The sequence below is a fragment of the Erpetoichthys calabaricus genome, chromosome 17 (genome assembly GCF_900747795.2).
Source record: "Erpetoichthys calabaricus chromosome 17, fErpCal1.3, whole genome shotgun sequence".
Classification (NCBI taxonomy): domain Eukaryota; kingdom Metazoa; phylum Chordata; class Cladistia; order Polypteriformes; family Polypteridae; genus Erpetoichthys; species Erpetoichthys calabaricus.
In genome coordinates this window covers 16,763,407-16,787,262 of record NC_041410.2, presented here as the reverse complement: position 1 = coordinate 16,787,262, position 23,856 = coordinate 16,763,407, and the positions used below count along the sequence as shown (strand labels likewise).

Here is a 23,856-nt window from a genome sequence, read left to right as displayed (position 1 = left end):
CACCTTTCACATCTATCTATGTGTTATATAGCACCTTTCATATCTATCTATCTATCTATCTATCTATCTATCTATCTATCTATCTATCTATCTATCTATCTATCTATCTATCTGTTATATAGTGCCTTTCATATCTATCTATCTATCTATCTATCTATCTATCTATCTATCTATCTATCTATCTATCTATCTATCTATCTATCTATCTATCTATCTCTATTATGTAATGCCTTCTGTATCTATCTATCTATCTATCTATCTATCTATCTATCTATCTATCTATCTATCTATCTATCTATCTATCTATCTATCTATCTATCTATGTTATATAGTGCCTTTCATTTCTATCTATCTATCTATCTATCTATCTATCTATCTATCTATCTATCTATCTATCTATCTATCTATCTATCTATCTATCTATCTATCTAAATTGTAATATATAGTGCCTTTCATATCTATCTATCTAAATTGTATTATATACTGTAGTGCCTTTCATATCTATCTATCTATCTATCTATCTATCTATCTATCTATCTATCTATCTATCTATCTATCTATCTATCTATCTATCTATCTATCTTGCTTCATCTGATCCTACTTGACTGGACCCATGGGGTATCATGGACCAGAATGGCCACTTGTGAACAGGCACATTTCAGTTCTGCAGACCAGCTTCATACCAGCTACTGTATGTAGGTATGCCCTATGTGTACATATAATGTAGTGTATATTTATTGTAAGTGCATGCATGTCTTTTGGCAGACAGGATGATGTGATTTTAAAATGAAAGCAAAAAAAAAAACCAATTACAAAATAGTTCTAGGTCAGAGTTCTTTATTTCCCCAACCATGAAAGAATTACTTGAAATGTGGCTTTCATTTCCACAGTTGCCGGCTGGTCTCACTGTCCATAGAGTTTTACTTTGGACATATAAGATCATTTACTGAAAAAGGGAAGCCTCCTGTTTGAATGTTTTCCAGTTCTGATTCTCACTTATAGTGCCCCGCACTTTCCACATTAGAGCCGCACGTCTACTTGTTAAAGAAGCAGTGTTATCAGGTACAGGTCGAGAAGAAGAAGAAATGTGACTATTTTTTTTTTTTTTTTTTTGTAGCCCAAAGTACATAAGAGCATTTGCTGCTTAGCCAGTGATCAGTCGATAGCCCTGTTAAATCTCCCAGAACAGACGTGCATCATGCATGCCAGGAAGCATCTCTTTCCTGTGAAGACAATTAAATGGCGCCCTGTTGAAGACTTCCTTGTGGTTGAATGTGAAGATGGCTCAGTATATGTCTGGGAAGCTGAGACGGGTAAGTGCATTCTTCAATTTGCTAAGACGTGCGAGTCGATCTTTTGGAATTTTTTTTTTCCTCTTCCTTTTCCTTCTTTGTCCTGTGATTTAGTGTGGAGTACAGGATGCTGATAACTGACAGCGGCTGACACTGGGGAATTAAGTGCTTTGCCATCAGGGTAGGTGTGGGTGAACTCTTTATTGAGCTGCTAAAATGATATGCAAATCCATCCCCATAATCCTTTTTACACAAAGAGTAAAGCGTCGCTTGGCCTTGTAATGTGCAGGTCCACTAAAGACTTAAGTCCGCGCCATCGAGCCTCAGACACACTCCAAGGCCTTCTCTCCAAACACAATGCACTGCAGAGCCTCTGATCGTGCCCTAGACGCCAGCCGCAAAAGTCGTAGCCCTCCTCCGGTTTATTTTCTAAATCAACGTAGTCCACTGCAGGGTGGCGAGGAGATGGAGTCAATCTCAGCAGAATCAGGTGCGAGGCAGGAAACGCTAACGGGGTGGAATGCCAGGGCATCAGAAGGCACATCACACTTCCACACTCATTTATTCAGAGCCAATGTCCCCACAATTCATTCAGTCATTTTTCAAACCTGCTGATTCCATCAAGACATGAAAGGACCGAGGCTATCCCAGCAGCACTTGGTGCAAGACAGGAAACAAACTAGTATATCATCTATATATATATAAAATCCAACATCTGTCTGTCTGTATGTCTGTCTGCGTTTTACGAGAGAACTACTTAACGGGTTTAGATCGGGTTTTTTTCTATAATTTGCTTGAACATTCCGGTTGATTTTGCAACTTCACTCACTGCACTGTGTATCATAGTTCGCTTGCGATACTGATTTATTAGCACGAAACCGAGAGACGCGCAGCTTGCCGAGGTGAGGGAGGTGGGGCCCTCCTCACTCGTGCACCAGCCTTGGGGCATTCACTTACTGGAACGATACATTTACACTAATCCGAGACAGAGGCTGCAGGCTGAGGGGAGGGGGAAGCATGACGTCAGGAGTGGGCAGCTGGGTGGGGCCCTCCTCACTGTCCTGTTTCAGTACTGCGTGGGCGAAGCATCAGGGGACGGCTATTCATCTATATGTCTAAAATGCTAAGGGTGGTGTCCGTCTATCCCGAGATTACTCGCCAAAGACTGGGGCTAGAACCTTGATCTTGGTCTAAAGTGAAAACGCACAAGTGAAGCAACCTCTGCAAAGTTATCGGGGTGACAGAAAGGAATCGAACTGCTGCAGCATCTGCTGAGCATAAAGCACATTTGCTCCTATTCCAGAATTCTGGCAGTACCTTTTGGTGCAATATGTAGGACGGTTCTCTAGATGATTAATCCTGTTGAATTGATGGTTTCTTGATCAAATTAAAAAAAACAAACAAACAATTAATTTCAGTCCAAATGTTAATACAGTAGAAAACTGATTACTGGAAGTTCTGTGGACTGAAGCTGTCTTGGATAAATGAAAACTCAGTGTGAAGCACCAGGGGGTGGTCCAGCTCCCCAAACACCCGACACAAGCAGGCTCGGACACAAGTATAAAAGGCAAGGAGCCTTATTGTGGGAAAGTCTTCCTCAAGCGTTTCCCACCATAGCTACAAGTACAAGTATGCACAAGCACGATACAGCACGACTCTTTTCTTCCTTCTCTCTCTGTTACTGGTCACTGCCTCCTCCACTCCTCCATGCAAGCATCGTCCACCTTCCACCCGACTCTGGCTCATTGATATGAGGTGGGCAGCTCCTTTCATCCAATCCCCAGGAGTGCTTCCGGTGATATGACGTTGCAGCTCTGAAGCACTGCTGGGAGAGGTTGGAAACCTATGGAGTAGGGACTCCCTAATCACAGAGTTTCCCCTGGCAGCCCTCCATGAGATCCCCCATTAATACAACACCTTGCGGGCACTCATTCATGGATCTAAACCTGGGCTTGCTAATATCTAGAGTACAGTGGAAGACAAAGCCCTATGTAAGCTGTCTTTCCATCCCGAGTGTGTCCTGGCTGGGTAAGGATGCTGGCCATCTCTCACATCAGATAAAATGGAAGGGCACAGCCATTTTGAATTAAAAATGACAGATATAAAAGATTTTGCCAATATGGTACACTTTTAACCCTGTTTCCATACCTGGGAGAATTTAATGTTCCTTAACTTGTCTGTGGCAATGTTCTCCTCAGCATGATAATGTCGGCAGGTGTAGGGTCTTCTGCATTAATATATAAAAGTGCTGTTGCGATGGCATTTAAACTGTCAGTATGAGACATCTCATGTGGGTTCTTCATCTTCATATAAACACAAAAACCCTTCCATCTGATCCTATATGACTGGACCCCTGGGGTGTCATGGAACAGAAGGCCAATTGTGAACAGGCACATTTCAGTTCTGCAGACCAGCTTCATACCAGCTGCTGTATGCAGGTATGCCCTATGGGGAATTCCTCATCAGTGAAACTCTGGGGATAGTAAACTGTTTTTGTTCCAGCTTTCTGACTCTTTAACATTACAAATAATAATATACAAAATATTTATCAACATATACCCTGCATATCACTCATTTTACACTTCACTACAGCATCAAAAAGCTGATTCACTTAAATGAGTAGTTTGGAAAGAACTGAATCAGAAAAGTGAATCAAAATGCCCACCGCCACCCACAACTACAATAATTACAACCACACACAGAGTTCAATCATTTCTCATTTGTGTGATTGCTACTGTCAGACACAGTTCATGTAGAGAGAAAGAAACGATATTCACTCACGGGCAGTTATACGTTGTGTTGTCACGGTGTAATTCCAAACACGGAATCAAAAATCAATGCGATATCGACGAAAAATAATAATACATTTTATTTATATAGCGCCTTTCCCATGCTCAAGGCACAAGGTAAAAGCGAAAAGAGATCGAATATATGGACATAGGTGATATGACCGAAGTATGTAGATATTGTTTGGCTTTAAACTTTAAGTCGGAGACTTGTAGATCGTCTAACTTGTGTTGCCATCAGGGAAAAGTAGTGTTTCTTCCTAATGAAGAGGCCTATCCCAGAGAATGAAAAGTTTTGTGAACTCCACATACGCGAGTGGCAGAGACGCGAAGTTGCTGGGGTGTATCACAGGCAGGGGGGGTTGGCGAGCAAAGTGAGCAGGGGGTGAAACCCCTAGTATCTTGCTATATAATACGCTACCGTGGCTGTTCGTTTGTCTGTCCAGGATTTTAAATCGCCTGTAGCTCACTTTCGGGGTGATGATTTTTATTATTCTTTTTATTTCTATTTTATTTTATTGTAGAATCAACTCTCGGCAGCGTGTAGCAAGGTGGCCGTGTGGCCCATGCATACGCGTATCGGTCTCATTCCCTAGCACCTTCGTGGTCACTTCCCCTACCTCTTCATATCTTAAATCATTCCTGAGGCAGATTGAACACTTAAGTGCCAGCTTAAGTGAAAAATTAAGAAAAAGTATTAAGTAATTGCAACATAAAAACTAACTTAATTAGTGTTAACGCGAAAAGATGCAGACGAAAGAAGAGAAGCAGTGGGCCGCTAGGGTGGAGAAAAGAAGAGCTGCTCAGGAAGCAGCAAGCGAATCAACCTCTGAGCAAATGAATGATAAACGTACAGAGAAAGAGGATGAAAACTAGGAATGCTCAAGTCAAGTGTATTCACTACATGTTATCGTGCAGTGCGCCGTTACTGGTACTATATAATTAAACATTAAGGTCTATGTATACAGACCCTCTAAGAAATCTGATTGGTCAGTTTGGCTTTAGTAATACAACCAAAAGAGGCATATCGAGAACATCTCTTTCAAAGACGACAAGTAAAAAACCAGACAGGAGGACAGGAGGTGAGAAAGGCACATCGAAAATGATGATAGAGTCTGAGAACACGCTTGAAAGACGGAGCGCCGATGAAGAGAGTTCCTTAACTTGTTTGTGGCCATGTTCCACAGTCACCTCAGCATCAAAATGTCAGCACGTATAGGGCCCTCTGCATTTATACAGTATATAAATGTGCTGTTTCGGTGGCATTTACAGTGCATCCGGAAAGTATTCACAGCGCATCACTTTTTCCACATTTTGTTATGTTACAGCCTTATTCCAAAATGGATTAAATTCATTTTTTTCCTCAGAATTCTACACACAACACCCCATAATGACAACGTGAAAAAAGTTTACTTGAGGTTTTTGCAAATTTATTAAAAATAAAAAAATTGAGAAAGCACATGTCCATAAGTATTCACAGCCTTTGCCATGAAGCTCAAAATTGAGCTCAGGTGCATCCTATTTCTCCTGATCATCCTTGAGATGTTTCTGCAGCTTCATTAGAGTCCACCTGTGGTAAATTCAGTTGACTGGACATGATTTGGAAAGGCACACACCTGTCTATATAAGGTCCTACAGTTGACAGTTCATGTCAGAGCACAAACCAAGCATGAAGTCAAAGGAATTGTCTGTAGACCTCTGAGACAGGATTGTCTCGAGGCACAAATCTGGGGAAGGTTACAGAAAAATTTCTGCTACTTTGAAGGTCCCAATGAGCACAGTGGCCTCCATCATCCGTAAGTGGAAGAAGTTCGAAACCACCAGGACTCTTCCTAAAGCTGGGCAGCCATCTAAACTGAGCGATCGGGGAAGAAGGGCCTTAGTCAGGGAGGTGACCAAGAATCCGATGGTCACTCTGTCAGAGCTCCAGAGGTCCTCTGTGGAGAGAGGAGAACCTTCCAGAAGGACAACCATCTCTGCAGCAATCCACCAATCAGGCCTGTATGGTAGAATGGCCAGACGGAAGCCACTCCTTAGTAAAAGGCACATGGCAGCCTGCTTGGAGTTTGCCAAAAGGCACCTGAAGGACTTTCAGACCATGAGAAAGAAAATTCTCTGGTCTGATGAGACAAAGATTGAACTCTTTGGTGTGAATGCCAGGCATCACGTTTGGAGGAAACCAGGCACCGCTCATCACCAGGCCAGTACCATCCCTACAGTGAAGCATGGTGGTGGCAGCATCATGCTATGGGGATGTTTATCAGCGGCAGGAACTGGGAGACTAGTCAGAATAAAGGGAAAGATGACTGCAGCAATGTACAGAGACATCCTGGATGAAAACCTGCTCCAGAGCGCTCTTGACCTCAGACTGGGGCAACGGTTCATCTTTCAGCAGGACAACAACCCTAAGCACACAGCCAGGATATCAAAGGAGTGGCTTCAGGACAACTCTGTGAATGTCCTTGAGTGGCCCAGCCAGAGCCCAGACTTGAATCCAATTGAACATCTCTGGAGAGATCTTAAAATGGCTGTGCACCGACGCTTCCCATCCAACCTGATGGAGCTTGAGAGGTGCTGCAAAGAGGAATGGGCAAAACTGGCCAAGGATAGGTGTGCCAAGCTTGTGGCATCATATTCAAAAAGACTTGAGGCTGGAATTGCTGCCAAAGGTGCATCGACAAAGTATTGAGCAAAGGCTGTGAATACTTATGGACATGGGATTTCTCAGTTTTTTAATAAATTTTCAAAAACCTCAAGTAAACTTTTTTCACGTCATTATGGGGTGTTGTGTGTAGAATTCTGAGGAAAAAAATGAATTTAATCCATTTTGGAATAAGACTAACATAACAAAATGTGGAAAAAGTGATGTGCTGTGAATACTTTCCGGATGCACTGTATACTATCAGTATGAAAAATCATATGTGGGTTCTCAGTCTGTCTTCATCGTCATATAAACACAAAAACCCCTTCATGTGATCCTATATAACTGGACCCCTGGGCTGTCATGGAACAGAAGAGCCACTTGTGAAGAGGCACATTTCAGTTCTGCAGACCAGCTTCAGACCAGCTACTGAATGTAGGTATTTCCGATGGGGTATTCCTCATCAGTGAAACTCTGGGGGTAGTAAACTGTTAATTTGCAGCTTTCTGAACTGCACAATGAACAAAAATTATGGGATAACCCTTATCTCGTACGTATCCCGTATGTAATACATTCATGATATTTTCACATACATATGGGATATGTACGAAATAAGGGTTATCCCATAAGTTTTATTCATTGTGCGGTTCAGAGCTTCTGCAAACAACACTGCTGCATAGGTAAGGAAGTTATTAACGTCAGAGACTATTTTGGTGTTCTGTCTCAATAAGAGTCCGCCAAGTCAAGTGCTGCCATTGCTTTCTCTCCATGGTTACACTTTTGCAAAGGGCAGGAGGTCTGCATTTCTAAGCATGTGCTGTTTTACATTTATCTCAACTGTCCCTCTTAATCCCTCCTAAAACGGGTTTATTTTCCGCGTTATATTATTCTTAGTACTAATCAACATTAAAATGGACAAAAGAAACCGACCGACGGACGAAGTTAGTGCTGTTTGCTTGGGCTTGGAGTGCACAAAGTACCTTCCATTAATTTCAAACTTATCTATTAAAACTCAGCAACAACAACAAAAAAAAAACATGAATTGACGTCAAATCAAATGCAATGCGTTCCATGATTTTTTTTTTCGTTCAATTCAAAATGACTATTAAAAATATTTTCAGGCACCATTTTAAGCCTAATTATCAGAGCGCCTATCATTTTCTCTACTGTAAGTCACTGACTTTTCTTTTACTTTTATAATACAAAGCACCACACGTGATTGGGCCGTATTTCTTTAAATAAATGAATATGTAAAGAATTGTTTCTCTTTTGTTTAGCGGGGTGACACGCCAGCAGAGTCAAGTTAGGCATTTTCAGAATTTTTCAAAAGCCCGAGCCCAAAAGATTCGCCATCCCTGTACCCCACTAAACATGCAATCACTTTACGCTCAACAAATGCAACAATATGAATGCCAAGGAAGAGACATCCTTAAACATCACGATACAGAAGCCTTTCAAGCAGGGGAGAAAAACTGCCAGGTATGGCTGGAGAACAGCCTGAAAAATGCAGTAATGTAGATAGATAGATAGATAGATAGATAGATAGATAGATAGATAGATAGATAGATAGATAGATAGATAGATAGATACTTTATTAATCCCAATGGGAAATTCACATGTACGCCGTATATGTGCAAAGTGAGGGGAATGGCGGCTGTTGTCATAAAAGAAAATTTAGGAATTATTCCCCTAGCTTTGGAGGCAAGCATTCAAGTCTCAAGGCGTGCAGATGCGCCGCTGACATTGCATTAAACAGAACATTCCTTTTCAGTGCTATAAATAAAAACATTAGTTTCTTATATTTAATAATTAACAAGTGCAAAATTTACGGCTTATCCATCTTCAAATTATACCATAAATTTTTTCCTCCTCGAGCGTGCTATCTGTTTCTTTATAATTGATGATTGCTAATATTGGGAGTAAATTCATTTGCCGAGCACTTATTTGATTAGTGCTCTACATGGTTAGCTACATAGGATTTCTTTTTTTTTTTTTTTTGACTTTGAAGAAAAATTATGGTGGATTTTGTGTAACTGCGCTTAATTTTGAGGGAGTATGGAATGGTCGTGGACAATGTGGGCCATAAAACAGCGAATGAAGTCATCTGGTTAGGGAGTGAAGACGAATTGCTGTAGTCACCTAAATCTGAGTTTATCTTTATTGTTTTTATAATTGTTATTTGCTTCATGCTCTCTTCCATAAATACACCCCATTAAACACATTCAGGTCAGGTCAGGTTGGGGAGCAGGCACCCACCACATGACGAAACAGCTTGGGATCCTGGTTGGAAACCCCCCAGGCAGACAAGCGGTCCAGTCCCACCATCCAGAAATGACCCCTCTATCTGCTGCAGCCAGGAGGGTGTCCCTTTGGCCTGGTCCAGACGCTCGGGTCCTATGAGCCGGATCACCCTCGGGTAATCGCGCCACATGGCCGTAGTGCCATAACTGACACTCCCTCACAGTGCAGGTCACGTGCCTCATTCGGGACTCCATGAGCAACACAAAGTCAAACCAGCGGTACCCAAAGATTCTCCAAAGAGACACAGCACTGAAGGAGTCCAGTCTTCATCTCAGGTCACTGGATAGCATCCATGTCACACAAACAGTGGGCACCAGGACTCTAAAGACTTGGATCTTCATCCTTTTCGCAGAGATATTGGGAGTGCCACACACGCCTTTCCAGCGACCTCATGATATACACATTGTGTTTGTAATTTTTAAAATGAAAAATGAAAGTTTAAACAGTTGCATCATCAGAAAAAACATAACCACCACTTATACACCTGTACCCAATCTGAGCAAAGCCACACAGATGTATTGATCATACGTGAGGTTTAGAAGTAGTGGCAGAATATATTTATTGTATACCACTTTTAGTTTAGTAGACATGTAAACAGTCAAGCGTCCGTTCCTTTTAGAGTAGGAGCTCAGTGATGAGCAACCTGGCAGAGCTGTCAGTCTTCTCGATACTTTGGACCCCCTATATAATCCTGTAAGTGTTATTTAACCAGCCTGTGCTCCAACTATAAAACCCACCGGTGAACAATTGTACAATTGCTTTTATTATTTGTCTACTTATAAGGTTATAACATTGTAAGGTTTTCAGTCAAATCCTCCCTCTGCATTTTTGTCAAATGCCTTGCTGTTCTGCCCAGTATGTCAATTGCACAACATTGGAGCTGTGTGACTGCAAAGCTCCTTGGCATGCTGTTCAATTTAGAAAGATGAACTGCACACATTTTGAAAATTGCTGCACCAGTCCTGCCCTCAGGGGAGCCATGCAATGTTGTGCCGCACTCCGATTTAAAAGATACATAAACATCTGCGCAAGATCTCTGTGTTTGTAAACTGCCTCGACATGGGACTCACAACGGAAATTACCGTATATACTCGTGTTTAAGTTCTCCCGTGTATAAGTTGGGACTTGATTTTATTGTATAATTTTTGGTATTTTATAATGTTGGTCGTATAAGTCGAATGCGGAAAACTCACGCTATTAGTCCAAGAGATTATGATATGCTAACGCCCACCTGAGAGAGTAACCACGGAGCACATGGCCTTTTATTTCTATGTATTGTGCCTACGTGACCACACGGTGATACCCAAACCATTCCGAAGCGACGTTTGCATGTTTTGTGTTTTTGTATCTCACAGCCTCATACACCTTTATCGTAAGAGCATCCCTTATCTACGATGGGGCGTTCGATCAGAAGAAAATATGAAGGTGGTTTTAAATTAAAAGTCATTGAAGTGGCGAAAGAAATTGGTAACTGTGCTGCTGCAATAAAATTCGATGTGTCTGAGAAACTGAAGCGAGATTGGAGGAAGCAAGAAGATGTAAAAAAAAAGAATGAAGTGTGGTATTTTGGAACGGGCGTATAAGTCGGGGTCTGATTTTATGATTGATTTTTCAGGTTTCAAGACCTGACTTATATGGGAGTATATACGGTAATCTCACAAAGTACAGGGAGATTCACTCGAAAGAGGCCCCAAATATTCTGTTGTAACTCCCGTTAGGATGAAGCATTCTGAACCAAGAAAATACACTCTATACCTTGACATATGTGTAATCAATTGCATGACATGCGATGCTGGAAGTGGTTTCCATTTTCTGCCAGACACATTTTGACGCAATGCTCCATGTTCCTGAACATATCAGCAAGTGTCTGTCTTGGATAGCATCAATTTCACATTGGATGTTTTCCTTCAAATGGCCAAAGCCCCTTTGATATTACCCTGTTGCTGAAGAAGGACTCAGTTTTTTCCAAGCTCCTTGTCAATGTTAGACACGTTGCTCCATCTTGCTGGAAGTAACCTTCCGTTAACTCATGATCGTCAAGTTGATTCTGACATCGCTTAAATGAACTGGTGACCCAACAGGTTCGCAACATGAAGATGCGCTGCTCAATACCGTACACCACCATCCTGATGAGAAGTCGAGTGACTGAGTGAACGGGTATGGGTGGTATGCACCCAGAAGTTGCAAATGGAGGTTAAATGTCACAACGGCTGCCTGGCACCTACCTCATCGCTCCAACGCAGGAGCATCCCAGCTTGTTCGAAGCTCAATATACTGAGGAGAACATTGCACATTATTTGCATTCAGATTGCTTCATCCTAGAGAGAGTTATTATAGAATACTAGCCAACCCGTGGCATAGCATATGCCACATAATTATGTATTGATGGGTGAACATTCCCTGAAAGACACAGTTGTCCAAATGGGGTTGGTTTTGAGGATACGACTGTAGGTGAATGAAAAGATGTAACTCTGGAGAGGGCAACATACAATACAGCGTGTTACACGCTGCTTACAGCGATTCACATCGAAGCATAGACACTGCTAAGAAGATAGGATACCCCTCGCAAACTATTCTACACGCTGCATACAGCGATTCACATCCGTGACAAATATGATTCTTCTTAGATGGTGCTGTCGCGTCCACCCTTGCTCTCGAAGCATACTCACGCCTGGTCATGTGCCCGCTCGCAAGAGCAACTAACAGAGACCCGCCCACCAACTGTAAGACCATGGGATACCCCTCGCAAACTGTTCTACACAGCACATACAGCGATTCACATCCCCGACAAACATGCTTCTTCTTATAGGGTGGGTTTGAGGATACGACTGTAAGGGAACTCTGGAGAGAGAAACATACAATTGTCGGTGACTGAAAACTGGAGGATCGCCGACATGCCCCCACCTCCCAGAGCGAGGGACGGGGCTGGACAGCGGGCGCGCGCGGAGGGCGGAACACATCCGCTGTCGCGTCCACCCTAGCTCTCGAAGCATACACACTGCCTGGTCATGTGCCCGCTCGCAAGAGCAACTAACAGAGACCTGCCCACCAACTGTAAGACCATGGGATACCCCTCGCAAACTGTTCTACATCCGTGACAAACAAACTGTTTTACACGCTGCATACAGCGATTCACATCGGCGACAAACATGTTTCTTCAGAGGTGCATGTGGAGTGTAGCAGAGACGAACGCGAATGACGCCCTGCTCTGTGAGTTGCTGCGTCCGAGTTGGTGTGCGTGGCTCTGCGAGTTGTCGTCGTATCCAATGACGCCGTGTTTTGTGAGTTGCTGCGTCCGAGTTGGTGGGTGTGACTCTGCGAGTTGTCATCGTATCCAATGGTCTTAGAGTTGGTGGGCATGGCTCCGTCCTGCGTGCTTCCATGGGTGTCTTGCTTGCGCTGGCGGTGGCTTAGTGAATTATATATATAGATTCGGGGCCTCTTTTGAGTGAATCTCACACAGTATAATCCACTAGGGCAGGGGCTCCCAAACTCAGTCCTGGGGACTCACTGTGGCTGCAGGTTTTTGTTCCAACCAGATTCACAATTGGTGATAATAACCGATAACAGCCGATCTCATTTAATTAGCTTATCTTTTTTACTCTTCTCTTCTTCTGCATTCAGAAAAACACAACAGTATGGTTTTTTACATTTATAGGACATTTAGAAATACTGTATTTCTATTCTTTTCTAAAGCTATAAATGCTTAACTCTCTTTTGTTGTTTTCCTTTTATTTTCCCGTTTTCCTGTGTAGTTTGCTTCCTTCATTTGACCCTAATAGTGACACTTAACAACCAGTATAGCAGACACCCAGGATGATGAAAGCTGCAACGACTTCAGTGTCAGACCCGCTAATTAGTAAATAATCAATGAAATAACCAGAACACCTGGAAAAGCAGAATGAAAATTAGATTGAAAATACTGTCAATGACTTAAAAAAACTACCTATTCCCCATAAAACTGCTTATTACATGTTAATAAAAATCTACCAAACTTAGTTTGTAATTCCTCCATTGACTCCAAAACACAGAAACTGGGAAATAATGACTCACTTAATTAGCCCAGGAGTCCAATGAGAAATGGAATTTGATTGGAACAAAAACCTTCAGCCACAATGGTTCCCAGGATCAAGTTTGGGAACCAGTACACTAGGGAGTTAACCAACCTGCCTGTACTACAATTTTCAATTGAAAGGCAGAGGGAGATGGAATTGAAAACCAATATGGAACCTAAAAACTAACCCTAATTCAGAAAGAAGCGAACAACGCTAATGTCCTGTTTTTTTTAGTTTTTTTTATTTGTGCAGCTAAAGGATAACATAGGCTGGAAGTGCCACCATATTTATACCTCACTGCTGGTGACGTCACAGATGCGACAGATGTAGTCATGTGATGCAATTTCGCTCATGTAAACAAAAGACAAATTAAAAAATAATTCAAAATGATTTGAAGCCCCAAAAGATATATTCCTTATGATAAAATATCATAATCTCACTAAAAAACAATGTTTAATATCACAAACAAGCCCAAAACATTAACTATAACTCAAAGCTGAAATAATACACTTAGTCTGTTGCCCAGAATAAATCTTTCAAATTCTTCTTCCTATTGTTTTTTTATATCAATTGTTTATTTCATTTAACAAATTTTAAAATAAGTCAATCTTTCAAAATGTGAAACAGTCAACATGTGAAATCAGCCCACACAGCGCCAGTCATCGACCCATGCCATACCACCTGAAACCACGGCCACCACACCAACTGACCACACACGATCCAGGAAGCAGTCGGTTCCCAGTTATGAATGGACTTGCTGGATGCTCCATTAATTTTTGAACTCTGAGGATCAGGTTGTAAAAGGAAGACATCCAGTTCTTCAGTGAGATTAGATGAAGGGACTTCCACCAAGAGGCAGGTAGACGTTTAGTAGCTACAGACACAATCATTTGCGTGGGTGCATTGACAGAGCAAGGCCTGAAAAATCCATGAGAACAAAAATTTGTGGTAATACAATGAGGAATACGAACTGATAGCATCAAGGAGAGTGAACAAGAGATTTGACACCAGAAAGTCAGCACAGGAGGACATAACCAATACATACAGTGTGTGTGAATGTCCCAAGAGCATCACAGAGGCAGTAAGTGACAGAGGGGGATATGGGCTAAGCCCAGTAAATGCCGCTTACGAGGTACAAAACAGAACCTATGTACAAAAATTCTCCTAAATTTGCAAATGTTTAGAATCCGGAATCTTGGACAACAGATGTGATGTAACAGCAACAGAGTTATTGCTATTAAAAGGTAATGAAAATGGAGGCGATCACAAGAAACAAAATGGCGTCACAATAACATAATTACCTTAACCACAAGATAAGCCTTAAATATAAACTTCATATTCCAAAATCCCACAAAAAGACAGAAATTGCATGAAATAAATAAATACCATTTTTAAGAAAAACAACCATAACACAAACAATTCCGTCTTTCAGCTCAGGTAGTTTGGCCCACTGGACCACCTACCGATGTACTGACTCGCAAAAGAGAATAAAGGAAAAAATTAAAATTGTAGTCAGTGAATGGATAAAAGGTCAAAACAATCGAGCATCAAAATCAAAATGAGAACCAAAAATCAAAAGTATAGGTTCAGTACATGAGAAGAGTAAAAAGTCATAATCTTTTTCACAGAAAAACAAGGGTCTATCTGCCAGACTTGTGCATCCCAGAAGTGCTGAGCACGATTTCAAAGGAGTGCCTTGCAGTAAATTCTAACAAACCTTGACAAGGAAATGGCAAAAACAAGATGCTCTAAAATAGCTGTGCCCACAAGGAAAACAAAATGGTGTTATAGCAAAACATTATATGTTTCCCAGAAATTTGATTCTGTTCATCTGGACAAAGTTTTTAAGTGGGAGAAATATTTCGAGACTTAGCCAAGTCTCTTCCTCAGTCTCAATTGACTGCAGGTTTCCCCAACCTTATAAACAGTACCTTTGCTTAATCACAGAGACTAGCACCATTGACAAAGGGCCAGTTGATGAGTGATATGCAAATTGTCCACTGATTAGTAGACGTGTGAACCATTCATAGAGGGTTGAGGAATGGCTGCAATCATAGCATTGTAAGATGGCGACAGATGTACCCTTAGGCCCCCTCCTCTGTTCAGAGATGGTCGTTCCTTTTTCACGTAAATGGCCTCCTTGATTCCTCTCTCAAACCAGCGCTCCTCCCTGTCCAGGATGTGCACCTCTTCATCTTTAAAGGAGTGACCACTATCCTGTAGATGTAAATAGACTGCGGAGTCCTGGCCTGACGAGGAAGCTCTTCTGTGTTGTGACATGCGCTTAGCCAGTGGCTGCTTAGTTTCCCCGATGTACAATTCACGGCACTCCTCCTGGCACTTAACTGCATAAACTATGTTACTCTGTTTGTGCCATGGGACCCGATCCTTGGGATGGACCAATCTTTGGCGTAGCGTGTTTTGGGGTTTGAAAGCCACTGAGACCTGGTGTTTCGAGAAAATGCGCCTCAGCTGTTCCGATACTCCTGACACATACGGGATCACTAAGGGTTTTCGCTTAGGCAGTGGATGTCCTTCCTCTCTCATGAATCGCTTGGAGCGTTCTTTAGGTGTCCTCCCTGCTTTGACAAAGGACCAGCTGGAATATCCACATTTACTCAGGGCCTTTTTGACGTGGTGTTCTTCTGCTTCCCTGGCCTCTGAGTCTGTGGGAATGGTGTTAGCTCTGTGTTGTAGAGTCCTAATGACACCTAGTTTGTGCTCTAGTGGATGGTGAGAGTCAAACCTTAGATACTGGTCCGTATGTGTGGGTTTACGGTACACATCCACTTTCAAATGTCCCCCGTTGACGATGGAAATTTCACAGTCTAAGAAGGCTAGCTTGTTATTTTTCATATCCTCTCTGGTGAACTTGATGTGTTTGTCCACCCCGTTGATGTGGTCTGTGAACTGTGGTACCTCCTGAGATCTGATTTTCACCCAGGTGTCATCCACATATCTGAACCAATGGCTCGGTGGTGTTCCAGGATAGGATGATAGAGCCCTCTTTTCCACTTCCTCCATATATAGATTGGCTACTATAGGTGAAACAGGGGAACCCATGGCACACCCGTGCTTCTGCCTGTAGTACTGGCTTTTGTATATGAAATATGTTGATTGAAGACACAGTTCCAAAAGCAGGCACACTTGGTCTGCGTTGAGAGAGGTTCTTTTACTGAGAGTGGGGTCATTCTGTAATCTCTTACGTACTACCTCCACTGCTTCAGTCACTGGGACACAAGTGAATAGAGATGTAACATCAAATGAGACCAAGGTTTCTTCTGCCTCCATAATGACCTCTCTCACTTTCTCCACGAAATCCAAAGTGTTCTGAATGTGGTGTTTTGAGCTGCCTACCACCGGGTTAAGAACAGCGGCCAGGAACTTTGAGATGTTATACGCGACTGAATTGATCATGCAGACAATGGGTCTTAAAGGAGCACCCTGTTTGTGTATTTTTGGTAGACCATACAGACTTGGTGTAGATTCCCCTGGGTATAATCTGTGGTAGGTGGTCCGGTCAATAGCATTGTCCTGAACTAACTGCTTAAGACAATCTATCACCTTTTTCTTGTAACCACTACCTGGATCTCGCATTAAGGGCTCATAAGTATTTTTGTCACTGAGCAGAGATAAAATTTTCTCATGGTAGTCTGTCTGGTTAAGCACAACTGTGCATCTCCCCTTGTCCGCTGGAAGGATGATGATGTTGTTGTCCTTGCTGAGTGCCGTGAGGGCCTTCCTCTCCTCAATGCTGATATTGGATGCAGGGGGTTTTGCATTGCTGAGACATGCCGAAACTTTTATCCGCAGTTGTTCTGCTTCCAAATCAGCAATGTTGTTGTTTCTGATAGCAGATTCTGTGGCTGTAATCAGTTCCACTAGCGGGATTTGTTTCGGTGTGACCGCAAAATTTAACCCTTTAGAAAGGACGTTTTCCTCTGCTTGGGTGAGTTGTTTGTCAGACAAGTTCTTCACCCATTTGTGCACATCTTTAGTTTCTGTCTGGCATCCTTCTCTCTGCTGGTTGTGGAGGACACTCCCCATAGTGTGCTGGTGTTTGTGGCGCACAGCAAGTAGATCAAACTTCCTCTTTTGCCTGGTTTTACACTTTTCATGCTGTGCTAGACGAGCCTTCTCGGTGAACTCAAGCACCTGCTGAAGTGTTTTCTCATCTAGAAGTGAAGAAAGTCTTTGGTGGATCTGCTCCTCTTTGGATTTTAAAACATCAATCGTGAAGTTAGTTTGTCTCACCCGTTCATTTAGCAGCTGACTCTGTGCCTTCTGGAGGATTTTGTTAGCTCGCAGGCCTTTTACTGACGATTTCATCTGTAGACTTTTAGGAGTGATCCCGCTCTGTCTACATCTGAGGCTGAATCTCAGATGGTTCCTGTAGTCTGCCATCTTGCGTGCTGTTTGCTCATACTCACGTACAAGCTTTAGGCCGTCCTTGCCAAAGTGGCTCTCGATGTCTCGATGCATGCTCAATTCAGCTTTAATTCAGTGGGGTGAACAAAACGATTGCATAAAAATGTGAGGCAACTAAAGTATTTTTTTAACACAATCCCTTCATTTCAGGGGCTCAAAGGTAATTGGACAATTGACTCAAAGGCTATTTCATGAGCAGGTGTGGACAAGTCCGTCGTTATGTCCTTATCAATTAAGCAGATAAAAGGCCTGGAGTTGATTTGAGGTGTGGTGCTTGCATGTGGAAGATTTTGCTGTGAACAGACAACATGCGGTCAAAGGAGCTCTCCAGGCAGGTGAAAGAAGCCATCCTTAAGCTGCGAAAACAGAAAAAACCCATCCGAGAAATTGCTACAATATTACGAGTGGCAAAATCTACAGTTTGGTACGTCCTGAGAAAGAAAGCAAGCACTGGTGAACTCAGCAACGCAAAAAGACCTGGACGTCCACGGAAGACAACAGTGGTGGATGATCGCAGAATCATTTCCATGGTGAAGAGAAACCCCTTCACAACAGCCAACCAAGTGAACAACACTCTCCAGGGGGTCGGCGTATCGATATCCAAGTCTACCATAAGAGAAGACTGCATGAAAGTAAATACAGAGGGTACACTGCAAGGTGCAAGCCACTCATAAGCCTCAAGAATAGAAAGGCTAGATTGGACTTTGCTAAAGAACATCTAAAAAAGCCAGCACAGTTCTGGAAAAACATTCTTTGGACAGATGAAACCAAGATCAACCTCTACCAGAATGATGGCAAGAAAAAAGTATGGAGAAGGTGTGGAACAGCTCATTATCCAAAGCATAGCACATAGCACATCATCTGTAAAACACGGTGGAGGCAGTGTGATGGCTTGGGCGTGCATGGCTGCCAGTGGCACTGGGACACTAGTGTTTATTGATGATGTGACACAGGACAGAAGCAGCCGAATGAATTCTGAGGTGTTCAGAGACATACTGTCTGCTCAAATCCAGCTAAATGCAGTCAAATTGATTCATGATACAGATGGACAATGACCCAAAACATACAGCCAAAGCAACCCAGGAGTTTATTAAAGCAAAGAAGTGGAAAATTCTTGAATGGCCAAGTCAGTCACCTGATCTTAACCCAATTGAGCAGGCATTTCACTTGTTGAAGACTAAACTTCAGACAGAAAGGCCCACAAACAAACAGCAACTGAAAGCCGCTGCAGTAAAGGCCTGGCAGAGCATTAAAAAGGAGGAAACCCAACATCTGGTGATGTCCTGGAGTTCAAGACTTCGGGCTGTCATTGCCAGCAAAGGGTTTTCAACCAAGTATTAGAAATGAACATTTTATTTCCAGTTATTTAATTTGTCCAATTACTTTTGAGCCCCTGAAATGAAGGGATTGTGTTAATAAAATGCTTTAGTTGCCTCACATTTTTATGCAATCGTTTTGTTCACCTTACTGAATTAAAGCTGAAAGTCTGCATTTCAACTGCATCGGAGTTGTTTCATTTAAAATTCATTGTGGTAATGTACAGAACCAAAATTAGAAAAAAGTTGTCTCTGTCTAAATATTTATGGACCTAACTGTAAGTTCCAAGAAGCACAAGATTCTAAAGGAGTTGCCTAAACCAACACAGTAATCAATGTCCCAATACGTTAATCCAAGGAATAGCAGGAAAAACGGAGCACAGAGATCAAAAGTCCAATTAATCACAAAAGCACAGAAAAATCACAATAGAAACTCACCGGCATCCGTGCATTCAATGAACCGCAAGGGACTCTGAGATTTCTTCAGCCTTTGTAGGGCTGAGGACAGTCCCATCACTTGGTGGACCACCCACAAAACACTTTGCACATAGTTGCTACATATTTATGTATCTTTTTCTATGTGTTAAAATAAAAATAAACAAAACAGACATCAGTGAGAGGTATTTGAAACCCTGGCTGGAATGTAACAGTGAGGGCCACAAACAGAACATTACTCTTTGTCTCAGCTCCCTCCAGGTGAGCTCTTGCCCCTTCTCGTCTGCCAAGTCTAAACAGCTATATACCCCAGAACTTAAACCTGCCCGACGACTTCCGGGTCCACTCATGTGCCCTCAAAGCTCTTGGCCAGTTCCTCTATCTCCCAGTTTTTAGGTGTTCCTACAGTCTTTAGCTTGACCCCTCCTTCACCCTAAGGGTGTCCCACAGCATCCTGTGCCCATTTCTTTGCCCTTGATTAATCACATCTGGTGCACCTTTTTATAAGTTCATGCCCCTACAGCCCTGTACCCTTCTGGCAGAACTCTGTATCATGTTTCTAAAACGGCCTCACCTCCGACAGTGCGCGACACTACATGGCACCCCTTTCCACTCTACACTTGAAGAACGCCATGGATGGACTTTGTCTCCATTAAAGCTTGTGGTTATTGTTGATCTAACGGCGAGCCAAACTCTCCAGCTCTGTGACCGCATAGCCCTTCAAAGTGACGCGTTGCAAAGGACACCAGAAGACCGACAGCCTTCAGCACCGTGGCATTGAACATGGCAGGTGGTGGGGTGTCCCCTTTAATGGTTCCTAGACTAATGCTACTCTCTAAAGCAGAATTTATGACAATAAAAATGATGTGGCTTATGACTGCCATAAGGGTTTTTAAACTTGCTGTACAACCATAAAAGATCATTAACATTTACCTTTGCTAATTTATTTTTTTTTAATGATTGAAACAAAGTCGGGCCACGGTGGCTTTATTCTTCTAATACTAATAAGTGGAATGGTAACAGATCTCAGTTTTGAATGTCTACGTCGTGAGAGCATTACGGACGGCCCGTTTTACAGAATTAATGGCAGAAATACACAAAAGAATGCATTTCAATGGCTGATATTGGAGGCTCTATTGTTGTTTGTCAATATCTGTGAAGAAAATCACATTAGTGCCCTCCTTGGCTGCGGACCATTGTGGACCAGCGTATATATTGCTCACGACTACAGTGACATGAGGACTGTGGAGCGCTGTCTACTTGCTGATATGATTAATGTCTATCCAAATAGGTATTCTAAGCACCGAGCCAAGATTTGTATGCGGCTATATATTTTTCTCGTGTTAGAAACTTGAACCTCAAAAGAGTAATTTGATATAGTAATAAAATGAAATGCAAGTGGATCTGTGTGACATATTCATATGATTTTTTTTTTTTTTGTAAAAAAAAAAAAATTAAATAATAATAATAAAGAAACCTTGTACAGGACAATACACTTCAAATACTGCATTAGCTGGTGGGTCTAATCAATAAAAATGTCAGCCCTAAATGTTACACAAGGTCGCTGCTAGCCTAAGTGAGGTGTATGAAAAAATAAATTTGCCTTCTCTTCTGATCATCAGTTTTACTGTTTGACAGAAATCCGAGGTCAGTATGTTGCAGCATTTCGTTAAAATTTATTCTTGGTGTCAATATGGTTTGGCTTCCTTTTTTGCTTTCATTAAATATTTTTTTTCCCCTGTTTTAATCTTGGCCATGTGTTAGGCACGTTCAGAAGTGATGGCCTTCTTGTCTCTGACGTTATGTTTATCATCTTCATCAGCAGGATGACTGGCGCTCTTTAAAAGGTTTAATTCTCAGTTTTGGTGCTTTAATTGTTTTCTTAATAGTGTTTGTTTGCTAAGATTGTGCTGGTTTTTGCGGTTTCATATCCATCTCACAGACTTGGCCTTCTGTGGTTTAAATCCTGCCGCTGCTCATTGTCTTTGTGGGGTTTGCATGTTCTCCCTGTGTTTCCTCAGGGTCAGAGCCGTGGACTCTGGTCTGGCCATGGGCCGGCCGTTTCATGAAATAAATTTTATGTAGTGGTTACTGTTTGACATTAAAATTAATTTTCTAACCTACTAAACATTATGTGTCCAGTACTGCGATTTATATCGTCCTATATACCGTCAGTACACAACATAGCAGCGAAAAATTTGGTCAAACTGCCTTTTGCCGATTTCTGTTTCAATACCGCTACATTTCAGTTAGCATATACATTATTGCATTATACATTTATTTTATCTCATATCTAGTATTTAAATTCTTCAGTACTTATAATTAGTTTAGATTATGTATTATGTATTGTATTGTTCTCTAGTCGTCGGCGTGAGTGACAATTAGTGGTTTTCAGCTGCGATTATTAGTTTGATGAAATAAAGTTATAAAGCACAGGATAGGAATTATTCATATTAGGATAGAACATTTATAGTTTATCGTTAAGTTAATGGAACATTTCGATCATGTGAGGTTTTCATTATAACCTCAGTCCTCACAGGTGGCGCAGTGGTAGTGCTGCTGCTTTGCAGTAAGGAGACTGTGGAAGGTTCGCTACGACTCGCCTTTTCACGGCGACTTTGATATGTGGGTTCGCTTCCCGGTTCCTCCCTGTGTGGATAGCGCTTTGAGTACTGAGAAAAGCGCTATATAAATGTAATGAATTATTATTATTATTATAACCTCGGTTATAATTTATTCCATTGTAAATGAGCAGCTACTAGCCTACTAGGGTACTGGCACTTGGACGTGACATTGACATTTGACATGTACACTAATAACGGGCAAGCCGTGTTACTACATTTTTATTTTTCATTAAATTTTATTTCTAATTTTAAGTTGTGTCTAAACAACAGTGTACAGATTAAGTTTGGCAACAGTTTAGATAGAGTTCATGTCATAGGCTCATAGCAAGTAGCAAGTATTGATCACAAATTTTAAGAAAATTACAATGAATAATGGGCCGAGTGGGTCGACCTTGTCACCTCACTCGTTGAAGGATGCCCGGGCCGGTTTTGAGACCCAGTCCACTCCTGGGGCCTCATGTATAAAGCCGTGCGTAGAACTCACACTATAACATGGCGTAAGCACAAAAGCGGGAATGTGCGTACGCACAGAAAAATCCAGATGCAGGAATCTGTACGTACGCAAACTTTCACGTTCTTCCACTACATAAATCCCGATCAGCGTGAAAAGTAATGTACGTGCGCGCGCCTTCTGTCCCGCCCCAACTCCTCCCAGAATTACACCTCTTTGAATATGCAAATCAATATAAATAGCCTTCTGTGAAAAGACAATGGGGAAAGCACGGGGAGAAATATAAGAATTTCAGCGAATACCAAGTGGAGGCAAAGGAAAAACGTACTATTTGTTGGTTTAAACAGTGGTATAATCAACAAAAGGAAGCTGATCGAGTGACAGAGTGTCGGAGAAACTTGAAGGCTCAAGTTCACAAAGTCGCACAGTGCCCGAAATAAAAAAGAAATCACATATCAAAGTCGCCGTGAAAAGGCGAGTCGTAGCCCATTGTGTGAGTGTCATATAAAAGCGTATTAGGGTACAGACAAAAAAAATAGGCACACAGTGGGAAAAAAGCACAAAATGTCAACTTTAATCTCGAAATTTCCACTTTAATCATGTAGTTTATTTTGCCATTAAAGTAGAACATCATAAACTTCATCTTAAAATCATTTAATTTACTAGTTTCTCAAATCCCATTGTAACTAAAGTGGCACATTAAATGCTTTGTTGTGTATTTGATCTTCTTTGTGCTTTGTGTGTGAATCACTACTTGCTTCTTAAACGGGCTTTCTCTTTCTCCGACAGGACACATAATCCGTTACATTTGTGATATTACAGCTCTCTGAATAATTAAAATACTGAGATGTATACGTGATATCTTTGTCATGATGATAGGAATGAAAGCATGTTATTAAACATGGGAACACGGTGGCGCAGTGCTTGTTCATGTCTCACGCAAGAGGCTTGCTGCGCCATGCGCGACCTTCGATGAAATAATTTATCACAGCAGTACTGTCTCTTTCAAACGTACTAACCTCCAATTCCTGTCCTTACTTTTCTTTCTCCAAAAACCCAATCGCCACACAATCAGCTATATAGACGTGAAGCCATCTGTAAGCTTAGAACGCCGATTCTTCAAAACTTTTAAGGAACATTGAAATATCTTCATAGTACATGTTTAATTATTCTATCCATCTATCCTTCCAGTATCGCGTCAGCACCAGCAAGAATACAACGCAATGCAGGAACAATCCCTGAACTAGCTAGCGCTGCGGCACCGTGTCCTCACATGTTTAATTATTAACAATAAAGATTATTTAAATGAAGTTAAAGTTTTATCTGTATAATATAATCAACATATTTTGCTGCATTTCATCTTAAAAATGATATCGTCATCATATGTAAATACGCTCTTCATAAAGTGCCGCAGGTTGTGCAATATTGTAACTGTAGTGCAAGTTTACAGTGAGGTGATTGTGAAGTTCAAACAGTTCTACAAGGAGCACTTGATGGACTGATTGAGTGCATTTGGAGTTCTTGGGA

General features: G+C 41.8%; 1 protein-coding gene across 1 annotated transcript in view; it reads left to right on the top strand.

Annotated features, from left to right (window-relative positions):
* The window catches only part of LOC114667823 (WD repeat-containing protein 72-like), a 268,463-nt gene that overhangs the window by 61,736 nt on the left and 182,871 nt on the right, over positions 1-23,856 (top strand). The window contains exon 13 of the mRNA XM_028823316.2: positions 1,118-1,313. Within this exon, the coding sequence (XP_028679149.2) occupies positions 1,118-1,313 (196 nt within the window). The remainder of the gene's footprint in view (positions 1-1,117; positions 1,314-23,856) is intronic.